The 12,288-nt window shown below is 40.9% G+C and overlaps 1 protein-coding gene across 5 annotated transcripts in view; it reads left to right on the top strand.

Annotated features, from left to right (window-relative positions):
- The window catches only part of kiaa0586 (KIAA0586 ortholog), a 371,111-nt gene that overhangs the window by 286,976 nt on the left and 71,847 nt on the right, over positions 1–12,288 (top strand). For all 5 annotated transcript variants that reach the window (XM_033027180.1, XM_033027181.1, XM_033027182.1 and 2 more), the window contains 3 exons: positions 1,587–1,699; positions 3,874–4,058; positions 7,731–7,893. In XM_033027180.1, coding sequence (XP_032883071.1) covers positions 1,587–1,699; positions 3,874–4,058; positions 7,731–7,893 — 461 coding nt within the window. The remainder of the gene's footprint in view (positions 1–1,586; positions 1,700–3,873; positions 4,059–7,730; positions 7,894–12,288) is intronic.

The following is a 12,288-nucleotide window of genomic DNA, read 5'->3' as shown; positions in this document are numbered from 1 at the left end:
GTCGACGATGCTTCAAGCCGTCAATTTCCAGGAGACTGAAGGCAGCTGAAATTCTGCCTTTGCAGTACTGCGCATGCGCAGCGCAAGTTTCTTGGCGGGTTTTTCAAACATGGATTGCCATTATCTTAAGAATATCTTAACAAAAAAAAAAAGAGAGAAGATTGGAGCTCATGTACAAATGATGTGGTAAGTAGATTTCTTGGTGTTATATGTTTTTAAATACTATATTTCCCGGCAATGAAGACTCTATTTTTTACCCAAAAATAAGGCACGAAAATTTACGTGTGTCTTGGAAACCGAAGTTGGGAGGTTGTTAGCCAAGAAAGATGGACTTGGCTATCCTTCAGTACAGCAACATCAAGAATGATGTTGTTGTACTGAGGGTTAGCCAAGTCTATCCCTCATTGCTGGCAGCTGATGGGAAGCGGCTATAAAAGGACCGCGCTGCTGAGGAGGGGAGTAGGAGGGGGTCGGGGATCATGCCAGCAACTCACTTGCCACGATGCTCCGGGCGCGGAGCCACCGCATTGTGGCCGGGGGGAGAAGTAGCTCGGGTGGCTGCAAGCGGCCGCCACCTCAGCTCCTTCTGCCGGCCCCCGCTCACCTCTGGCAGTGCTCTCCGTCTGAAAACCTCTCTCCTGCCACTCGCCGGCCTCATTCATGTCAGCCGCTTCCCGCAAATCTTTAAATTCTGACAGCGCGATCAAGGGACCAATTGAGGTTACTCGGCTGTGGGAATTTAAGGATTTCCGGGAAGCGGCTGACATGAGCGAAGCCGGCGAGCGGCAGGTGAGAGATGTTCAGACAGAGAGCACTGCCAGAGGTGAGCGGGCCGGCAGAAGGCGCTGAGGTGGCAGCCACCTGAGCTACTTCCCTCCCCGGCCACAATGCGGTGGCTCTGCGCCCGGGGAGCCGTGGCAGCGATGAGTGAGTGAGTTACTGGCATGATCCCCGACCCTCTCCTTCTCAATGCTCCTGTCCTCCCCGCAACTTTACCCCTGACCACACTCCCCACACGCTGTGAAAGGAACTTTCCCCCCAATTGGTCCCTTGAACAACTATTGTCATTCAATAAGATCACAACTGATTCAACTTGTCGCAGTGTGCTCCCGTTTTTCCCACCATCTCTCCACCTGCCATCACCCTCCACCCCCCACCCATTCAGTAATTCAGAATGAAGGAGATTTGGAAGCCTTGGGCAAATTGCTTTCTTTATATTTATTTTTTTGAGCGTGAGAAATTCTATGTCCCACCAGCCTTCTTCCAAAATTTAGCAACTCAAAATGGGGGTGCATTTTCATTGCCGGGAAATACTGTACTTTATTAAGAGATTTGGCTTTTGAAGACTTAAAAAAGTTGACTGACAGCTAACGGAGAGAACAATCTGCGCATGCGCAGTTTAAGATTTTTTTTAAAGCCGACTGACTGCCCACCCTGAGTAATTACTCACGGCACGTGCCTGCTGCCAATGTCTTATGCAGCTTGAAATGTAGAACACAGTTCTATGCCTTTTTTTTAAAGATCTGTCCACATATTATGAATATTTTCTGTTATGTCAACAAATATTGAAATCCTTATTCCAACAGGGTCGAACAAGAACTCATGTCCCGAATCATTAGTAAGATGTGTCCTGTACAACCTGTGGAACATGTTATTTATTCTGAAAGTGAGGAGAGTGTGCTGTCAGGCTCAGATATTGGTATGTCTCACCTTAACATCAACTTAAAGTGCTGCGCCAATTTAGATTCAAGCTTATCCTAATAATGTTTAATATGACTTATGCAAGGTTGTTTCAGTTAAAGAAGATTGCCTTTCAATTTTTACCATTGAACACATTTTGGGATTTTGTAAATGATCTCTATTTTTCGAACTCTTTTATTCTCCGTGCTTTCCTTTGACATTTCCGTTTCCTGCCTGGATGTTGGATGTTAGCAATGTATCTCTGCAAAAATGTCTCTGAGGAGTAATATGCTTCTCATCGTCCACTTTTCCATATTGTAACCAGCTTTGGGAAAATAGCTAAAATGTGACAAATGCTACACGTGGAAGTCATGTTCGAATCCACATTTCTTGCAGCATAATTAATAGTGTGCTGGTACAAATCTTGGCCACACTAGCACAGTACTTACTGTTCGGTGTTGACATTAATTCAAATGTCCTGACTTCAATGTTGGCAGCTTTTTGGATAATCTCTCTTTGATAAATGTGACATATTCCCATGACATCTGCTACCGCCAATGTGTTCTCTCCACCAGTCACATCTTTTCATCCGCTTTCTGCCTTCTGCAGAGACTGTTCCCTTCGCAACTTCTCGGTTCACTCATCCCTTTACAGCTAACCCACCCCCTTCCCAGGTACACTCACCTGAAACGGAAGGAGATATAACACCTGTCCTAGTACCTCCTCCCTCACATCCATCCAGGGACCACAGTAGTCCTTCCTGGTGAGGCAGAGATTCAAGTGCACCTCCTCTAACTACATCTGCATGAATTTTGCTTCAATGAGTCCGAGTGTAGACTCGGCAACTGTTTCACTGAACAATTGCACTTGATGACCCAAGGCCTGCTGGATCTCCCGGTTGCTAACCATTTTAACTCCTCTTCTCATTCCCATACTGACCTTTCTCTCCTGACCCTCCGACATTGCCAGAGTGAGACTGCACACAAACTGGAGTGATAGCACCTCATATTCTACTTGGGTAGCTTTGGGTACAACTCAATGGAAAAAACATTGCATTCTCTGCTTTTAGGAAATTATCCTGACCTCCCCCCAGTTTCTATTCCCCCGGTTTCCCCATTTATCTCCCCTGTGCCCCACCTGGACACACATTAATTTCTCCCCTCCCCTCTACCTACATTCCTTCCTCTGGTATAACAATTTGCGATTCTTCAGTCTCTTTGTCTCACACCTTCTGTCTTTTCATTTCTGGCCTTTGTCCAACCTTCTGCCAATCGAAAAACACCCCTCATCTTAATCCACATATCACTTGCCAGCCTTTGACCTGCCTTTCCTCTTTACCAGCTTTCTCCCCCACCCCACCAACACAATCATTCTGAACAAGGATCCTGACTGGAAACATCATTTATCCATGTTCTGCAGGGATGCTACCTGACCCACTGAATTACTCCAGCTCTTTGTGTCTTCTCATGACATTTCTGTTGTTTTAAAAAAACATGTTTTGCTTGTTCTTGTTTTCAGGGAGCCATATTTTGTTTTCTTCCCTTACCTCCACCCCCCACCCCTGTGCCCTACCTAGACTCGCACCGAGTTCTCCCCTCCCCCTCCACCTACATTCCTTCATTTGGCTTCACAATTTGCAATACTTCAATCCTTTTGTCTCACACCTATTTTTTTTTCTTCTCTGGCCTTTGTCAACCACCTACCTATCAGAAACCCCACTTGCTTGTGTTTCCCTTTTACCTGCCACACTTTGTCTTGCCCCTCCTCTCTTGCTCTCTTTCCCTCTCCCCACCCACAATCAGTCTGAAGTAGGGTCCCACCCCTAAATGTCACCTTATTCTGTAGAGATGCTGCCGGATGCACTGAGTTACTCCAGCTCATTTCTGTCTTCTCATATTTCTGTTGTTTAAAGAGAGCCATATTTTCTTGTTTAAACTTCCACTATTAATAAAATGGCACTTTCACAGTAGTGATATGAAATAAGTATCTTTCTGTTCTTCTCTGAATTAAAGCTGAATGATTAGCATGTAACTCTGCCGTCCTCTGATGGTTGTAAAGGAGGCAGCTTTTTCTGTCCCGATTTCATTTGTGAAAACAGGAAATATATAATTTTCAGTAGCATCATTTACTAATGTGCATTCTGCTTTGATATGGTTTCCAGAGCTAAGATGTTATTGTTTGCTTCCTCAACAGTCGAAGCTGCTGGAGGAGGAGGCTTGCAGCTTTTTGTGGATGCAGGCATTCCTGTGGACTCTCAACTCGTTCGGCAGTTTGTAGATGAAGCACTTGCTGAGATAATCGCCATTATGCTGGGGCAGCGCCAGAGTGAAAGTAAAACACTCGTACAAGAACCTCCTCAACAAAGAACACCTTCACCGGTTAGAAGTTCTCGTATTTCACAAAACATTTTGAGATTGAACACATTTATCTCAATAATGTGTATGAGAATACTGTCTGATATTGGGTCTGAATCCTAATCAAACGCAAGTGGCAGAGCGTGGAATTGGGGAGTGATTTAATCACGCCCACTCATTATTTAATTTCTCAGTTTGCACAGCAGTAAATGATGTGCTTCACTGGTGTGAAATGTAAGCATTTTGTTGTCTGAACTAGGCATCATCAGGGATTAATATAAAACCATGCAAAAAAACCAATGCTGGTGAATCAAAATGAGCATCTACTCCCCAAAGGTATCAGGGTAGTTTGATGTAAAAAAAGTAGACATGATTTATACTGACTATAACATTAAAAACAATGCAGGGCTTCTATTCAATGCCATATATAAAGGAATATTCACAACTACTAATGCCTATTCGCTAGAAGTGAGTTTGAAGCTATCTACATTACTTTGCTAGAATCCTCAAAAGAAAAATACAATTTAACATTCTGACTGAAAGAATTCTTCTGCATAAATAATTCCACCCTACGCTGTGTTTCTGAATCTTGCTGTAAAGGTCTCAAGAAAAAAATATCTAAGTGCAAGCATACCTGGTAACATAAAAATGAGGAAGTATTAGGTATTTGGCCTCTCCAACCTGTTCTGTCAGTCAATAAAACCATGACTGATTCTATTGTAACTCCAACCCTGCATGCCCACCAGTCCCCAATTCATTCAGTGCCTTACTTATCAAGAATCTATTTATCTCTGCCTTAAAAGTATTCAAAGTCTACTTCCACTGCCTTTTGAAGAAGAACGTTCTGAAGACCCAGGACCCTGAGAAAGGAAAAAAAAATCACCCCATCCCTGTCTTAAATGGGTGACCACCTATTTTTAAACAGTGACCTCTCTATTTTTGTATTACAGTCACAACAACTATTTTCATACTTGGCATCTGCTGTCATTCCAATCTCGCTACACTATACATGCACTAAAAATGACATGGCTATTTAGGCTGGTCCTGGAATTCAACTTAACTATATTATTAGAACAAAACACTGCTGTTCTTTGGAGTATAGTTTTAGCCCTGCTACATATGTTCATATCAGTGGTATATTTTGTAAAATTTAATTGAGGCCTCCAATTAAGAATATACTTTTAACAATCATCAAATTGTGCTGCATCTTGATGCTTGAGATCAGGGAACTGTGCTTATTAATTACTGCATCGTGCATCTAATTTTGCCTCTTCTCTATCATCCACTTCTGAGATTTGATAGGGATTATCATTATATATATCTTGCAGGTAATTTGTACAGCTAGTCACAGAATAATAGTATGTTAAAAGTCTACACAGTGAAAAACAAAAACTATATTAATATATTTCTTAACACCAAGTTTACAATTAAGAAATTATGCTCATTTTCTCTACTCTTTTGATTTTGTTCATATTGTAGTGTGGCCACTGCTACTTTTGGACCCTGCCTTGGGGAAAGCCAATTGGCCTTTATTTGCTACTTGTCTAACAACCTAGCTTTGATAAAATATGGCAGGAACGGTATTGTGAACTTATCTTACTGAGCCACAATGTGGTGGAACAGGTGATAGGCCAGTTCACAGGATAGCATAACATCAAGTCAGAAAACCTTTGTATTGTTTTCTGATGCAACGTGTTAAAAATTGCCTGGAAAAGGTTAGAATACAGTACTTAAAATAACTACTCTGTTTATGTGTCAACGAAGTGGATTATCTTTAAAAAATATGTCACTGGCAATCTCTGCTATGAATTTAAATCTGTGGTGTAGAGAAAAGGGAACGTGATTTACATAAGCATTTTGCAATGAAGATAAGTAAACTGCGGGCAAATGTTTTTCCATTTAACCACAAGCAAATCTGATAATTTCCAATTGATTCCTTTCTTAGATTAGCATGTTGATAGTAGAAGGCAGAAGATTTGCTTTAATAAACTTGAAATATTTTAGCGCTATGCTTTATCTAATGATATCTTGGTAATGAAAGGCGGAAGACTGAAAGGCCTGTCCCACTAGGCGATTTTTTAGGCGACTACCGGCGACTGTCATATTTTCGTAGCAGGTCGCCAAAAAACCGGCGACTGGACTAATGGGCCTGTCCTACTTAGGCGATTTTTTAGGCAACTACAACAATGGAATTCACCGGTCAGCACCAGCGACAACCTACTTCACCTGGCGACAACCTATGCCATCCTGGCAATAACCTACGATAGCACCTATGTCAGGAAAAGACAAGCTACGAAAAGCCCACGGTTGCCGAAAAGCTTTGAACATTTCAAAATCTAGCGGCGACCAGAAAAACGCTACGACTCTTTGGGTGACTGAGGAGACTACTCACGGCCATACAGATGACACCCCGGTGACCGTGTGGTGATTGCCTAGTCGTCGGCAGTCACCTAAAAAATCGTTTAAGTGGGACTGGTCCTTGTGAAACACTAAAAATGTACACTCCAAAATATATAGCAGAAATTTAATTTTCATTTTTTCTCATTAACTTGTTTTTGTCGAACGAAAAGGCTGTGTGCTTGAATATTTAACATTTATGGCCATAAATTTGAGACAACCAAGTTTATAAATCTGTTGTAAAATTTAGTGTTTGTTTTTAGAAGATAAAGATCTATTTATATATTTTTTACCTAAGCATTTATTTCTTTGTGAAATTATTTTAAATGTTCGGTAAGTCAATTTTGTTAGCATCACAGAGTGTTTCGTTAGAAGAAATAACGTTGTCATATGGTGGTATTCTAAGCCACCCTGTTCTTTGGTCTGTACAGAGTTTTTCATCTCAATCAGGGCCTCATTCATGCCACTCATTCATGCCAGCTATGGGTGTCAAGGATTGATATTATGCCCATGAGGTTTTTATTTAATTTATTCAGATATGTATAAAATCATTCAAAGTTTATAAACAGTCTTGAAAATATTTTAAAATATAAAAGCAAAATTAATTGAAAGGATTTTAAAATCCTTACATATCAAAAAGTTTGATACTTATATGAAAGTAAAATAATTTAAAGAAAGAAACATTTAGCTCCCCCTCTGAAATAAATGTGGTCTTAAATCAACGTCTCACATTCCCAGCAGGAAATCCTGTCTTTCCCATTGGACCCCATTCAGAGTCCAGCATTTGAACCAAGTGGCATATCCACTGGCAGCTGTGGTCAATAAATCTTCTGGGTGATCCATACAAGCCTGAACTTGTGTGGTAATAACTGAATGTTAGCGATTCTCTTCAGAACTGTTGGGCCACAGTTACTAGGATATTGGCCCAATGTTTTCTAAACAATCCTCATACTGAATTTATTGTAGATTTGCTAATCAAATCTCCGGTCTCCACGAGGCTGTTGTGCTTCATCATCATAGTGGGGAGTTCCAGGATGGCTGGAAAACTTTGCAGAGAATTAAAGTTCAAAAGTTCTGTAATAATTTCTCAAAATTAGTTGCTAACGTATTGAAATTGCTAGCCAGTCTCTTCCAAATTGTTAGGCAACCTGTCATGTTCGAGCTCAGTGCAGAGTTGGATGTTTTGGTGTAGATTCATAGATGCAGTCATTTAAGCTCATTTAACCTCCGAACTGCTTCAAATCAAAACCCAATCTTGGTCTGACTGCCTGATTTATTTGCACTTTACCATTCCTCCAGATAATGCTGATTCCAACACCAGTTCCAACACCAAGACAGACGCCATCACCTCCAGCTAGAAATGCTACCCTCATTCAAACACCAGAGCTCACACCCCAAGGTTCTGTTGAGAACGAATCAGAATCTGAACCAGAATTGGAACCTTTTGTGAAGTCACCACTAAGTGAGTAGAAACCTTCCCTGCGAAGTATGCAGTGTTTTCCATAAGGTGGAAGATAATATGGGTATTAGTACTGATTTATTATTGTCACGTGCACTGAAATGCAATGAAAAGCTTTTCTTCAATCAAAATCAAAATCAGATGGTATTAAACATGAATACAATCAAACCATACACATGTACAACAGGCGGAATAAATAAATAAATGCTAAAAATGCTAAAAGTCATTTTCAGCATTGTAATTTGCCCTTATGTAGAATTTCCTTGAGTTTACTTAGATATTAGAAAAGATCCAGCTCATTATATTACATACCCTTAAACAATTATCAGGAAATTATTGAACTATCATTCTTTGTTATATATGTCTTATGTTTTTGTTTTGTCTCAGGATTCATTCAATTGTCCATTCATGTCTACTTGACTCATGTCAAGCTCGACAGGATCTGACTAAGTGTGTCATGTTCACGCTGGGCCAGGCCCACATTCTGGTAATGCATTCACTTTGGGGGTCATGCTGCACTGACCCAGGTCAGCACTTTATCCATATTCAGATTATGTACTTTATAGGAAAGTAACATTCATTTAGTTGATAGATTCAGATCCATTTATTTGATATATCATTATTAAACAAATTAGTACCATGTTTGAGATTGTTACATTTATAATGATGGCTAAATTGAATGTGGGATAATCATCGGTGATCATTTAAAATATGATTAAAGTATGATTGTCCTCCTGGTGGATGCTTTCTGTGGGTCTTCAGATCTTTTGAGGGATGTCGCATGGTATGTTCCTCCAGGAGGATGCCTGTGCACAACAGCTTTTTAGCATGAGAAGACTGGTGCGCAGACAGTCACTATAGAGTCTTTGACAGAGACAGACCCAGGTCCAACGTCATGGTCTCTATGATGGTTGGGAGTCTCTCCCTGCTGCAGCCTTCTCCCTCCTCCTTAGCCGTCGTGGTGCTCCATCAGTTGCCCAGCAACCATCCTCCACCCATTTCATCATTGAGGTCTTCATCTTGGGACATGCTTGGTTAGGAACCTCACCCTGTCATCTGCCCACGATGGTTGACCCTGCCAGGATCATAGCTCCAGATGGTTTAGCTCTCAGGGGAAATTGTATCATTATGTGCAGTTCTCGTTGCCCCATTTGAGGAAAGATGTGCAGGCTTTGGAGAGGGTGCAGAGAAGGTTTACCAGAATGCTGCCTGGATTAGAGGGTTGCAGCTACAGGGAGAGGTTGAATCGACTTAGATTGTTTCACTGGAGCATCGGAGGTTGAAGGGTGACTTGATAGAAGTACATAAAATCATGAGAGGTATAGCTAGGGTAGATAGAACCTTTCTTTCTTAGTGGAAATATCCAACACCATAGGGCATTGCTTTAAGGTGAGAGCGGGAAAGTTTAATGGAGATGTGCAGGGCAAGTTATTTTGCACAAAGAGAGGGCCTGGAACGTACTGCCTGGAGGTAGACATGATAGTGGTGTTGTTTAAGAGACTTTTGGATAGGCACATGGAAGTGCAGGGAATAGAGGGATTATGGATCATATACTGGCAGATCATTTTAACTTGGCATCATGTTCTGTACAAACATTTGTGGGCCGAAGGATCCGTTCCTGTGCTGTACTGTTCTATGTACTGATCCATCAGGATCAGATTGGCTATATTTGAGTTATGTTTCGGGCTTGTGGTCCAACAGACCTCTATCATTATGTAAATATAATTTCCCATGTGTGACAAGAAAAGATTGTTCAAAAACATTGCTCCGGTAGGAAGATGGTTTTTAAGTGGATAGGACATACATGCCCTCAAATTCAGTTGCATCCTGCTGACTTCCCACTGCAAATCCCTGTGTGGAGCCAGTGGAACCTCCAGGGAAAAAGTACAGGTGGTTTGAATGTGCTATTTTTCCCAATGTCCTGCCAGATTTATATCAATTTGATTGTTGCTGAGAAGCTGAGTCATTAGTTTGTTGAAACAAATTGGGTTTAACTGACATGGCACTCAGCTGAAAGATGAGCTTCAGTTCGTAATCCATCTTTTAACATTAATTCAAGTCAGGGTGCACATAATGACAGTATATGTTCCAAAACGCAAATTTACCTTGACGTTCAATGCGCCGGTCAATTTTTGATCATCGCTTTAACCAACCTCCTTTTCATTCAGATTGCTCAACAATTTGAGGAGAATTTCCAGCATTGGTAATCTTAAGAGCTTTATTTCCTCTGCTTCTCGGAATCTTAACAACCATACTGCTTCTTGCTTGTTCTGAATTATCCAACTAAGAACCTGGTGTTGATTTGAAGATGCATGATAAGAAAACTGTCATTAGCAGTCAACTAAACCATTTATGCAAACTGTAAAAACATGTGGTTAAGATAGAGTTAGCACTGAAGTTGTATTTTTTTTACAGTATATAAGTTGCTTCTTTCTTGAGTCTTTAATATATTCAAATGCTTTCTAATAAGTGGAGGAACAATTGTTGTATAACTCTTCCAAACTATGGGTTTGGTTGCATTTGGAGATTTTTTGGAGAAGACTCGAAGGGACAGGAGTTAATCACATTTGGAAAAACGTAGACTTGCGAGGGAAAATCAACATGGCTTTGTTTGGGAGAGAGCATGTCTCACAAATTTGATTAAGTTATTCGAGGTAGTGACAAAAATGGTTGATGAGGGTAGGACTATGGATCTTTTCTACATGGACTTTAGTAAAGCATTTGACAACGTCCCTCATTGTAGATTGGTCCAGAATATGTCATATGGGATCCATGGTGAGTAAGTAAATTGGATCCCAAGACTAGCTTGGTCAGAGAAGTCAGAGGGTAGTGGTGGTGGAGTGTTCTCTGATTATAGTTGTGCAAGGATCAATTCTGGAATCTTTGTTGTTTGTAATATATGTTAATTAATTGGATGAAAACGTAAGTGGTCTGATGAAGAAGTTTCTAATGATACGCAAAATTGTGAAGTAGTGGATGGTCATCTACAGCTGTATACAGATCAGTTTGAGATTTTGGGAAGAGAAATGGCATATGCAGTTTAATCCAGACAAGTACGAGGTATTGTATTTGGAGAAGTCAAATGCAAAAGAGGGTATATAGTAAATGGCAGGATCTTTAGCAGCATTGATGAATAAAGGGATGTAGGGATGCAAGTCCATGGCTCCATAAAATTGGTAACGCAAGTAGATAGGGTGATGAGGAAGGCATCCTTGCCTTTATTAGTAGGTACATTGGGTATGAAAGCTGGCAAGTCATGTTGCAGTTGTGTAAAACTTAGGCCACAATGGAATATTATATGCAGTTCTGGTTGTTTCATTATAGGATGAGTGTGGAAGCCTTGGAGAGGCTCACCAGGATGTTGCCTGGATTGGACTATATTAGCTGTAAGGAGATGTCAGCCAAACCTGGGTTGTTTTCTCTGGAGCATCTGAGTCTGAGGGATGAAAGGATAGGAGTACACAACATTCTGAGAGGCCTAGGCAGAGTAGTTAGAATCTTTTTTCAAGGGTGGAAATGTCAAATACTGGAGAACATAGGTTTGAAATTAGAAAGGGAAAATGTAAAGTTGATTTGTGAGGCATGTTTTAACGTAGAGAGTGGCAGGTATTTGGAATTCACTGCCAGAGGAGGTGATAGAAACATCCATGTTCCAGAGGTGATTAGACAGACACATGAACAGGCAGGATATAGTAGGGAAAGTGACCATATGCAGACATATAGTCATCGTGGTGATCACTGACAAGATTGGCAAATGGGCCTGTAACTGTGCTGTACTTTACTTCATTATAATTTCAGAGTAAGGGTCATTAATTTTTTGGGATGAGGTGACATTTCTCAGAGGATTGGAAATCTAGATCCCAGAGAACTGTGGATGTAGTCACTGAATATATTCAAGCTGGAGATTGATGAACATTTAAACCACAGGAGAATACAAGCCCTTCCCAGATTACGCAGGGTTATGTTACTGCGAACTGTTCATAATCTGGATACGATGCTTCAAAATAAGTTCAGAAGTGGCAGGAGATGTAACCAACTCTGCAGCAGCCAGAAAGTCCATTCCGCCCATCTACCAAACGCTTGTTCAAATGTACGCGTTTGGAGAGAATGGGAAAGTAACGATGAGATGAACATGATGGAGGGCCCAGTTGACTACTTGTGTTCTGGTTTCTTATGTTTTAGTGGAAAAGACACTGGATGAACTGATTTGGATGTTACTGATGAGATTTTAAGATGTTAGGGTTTATTCACCAGAGCGGGGATGGTGAAGGAATGGTGTGACAACAGTGTTAGAGGCTTCGCACATGTTCATACAATGATTAGAATAGAAAGCTTAAGTTAAGAACTAAGTATAAAATAAATTTGAGTAGAAATTCAAAACACAGTTGCTTACCAAAG

The sequence above is a fragment of the Amblyraja radiata genome, chromosome 9 (genome assembly GCF_010909765.2).
Source record: "Amblyraja radiata isolate CabotCenter1 chromosome 9, sAmbRad1.1.pri, whole genome shotgun sequence".
In the NCBI taxonomy this organism is placed as follows: Eukaryota; Metazoa; Chordata; class Chondrichthyes; order Rajiformes; family Rajidae; genus Amblyraja; species Amblyraja radiata.
Note: the sequence above shows the minus strand (reverse complement) of the source record. Positions and strands in the feature narration are given on the sequence as shown.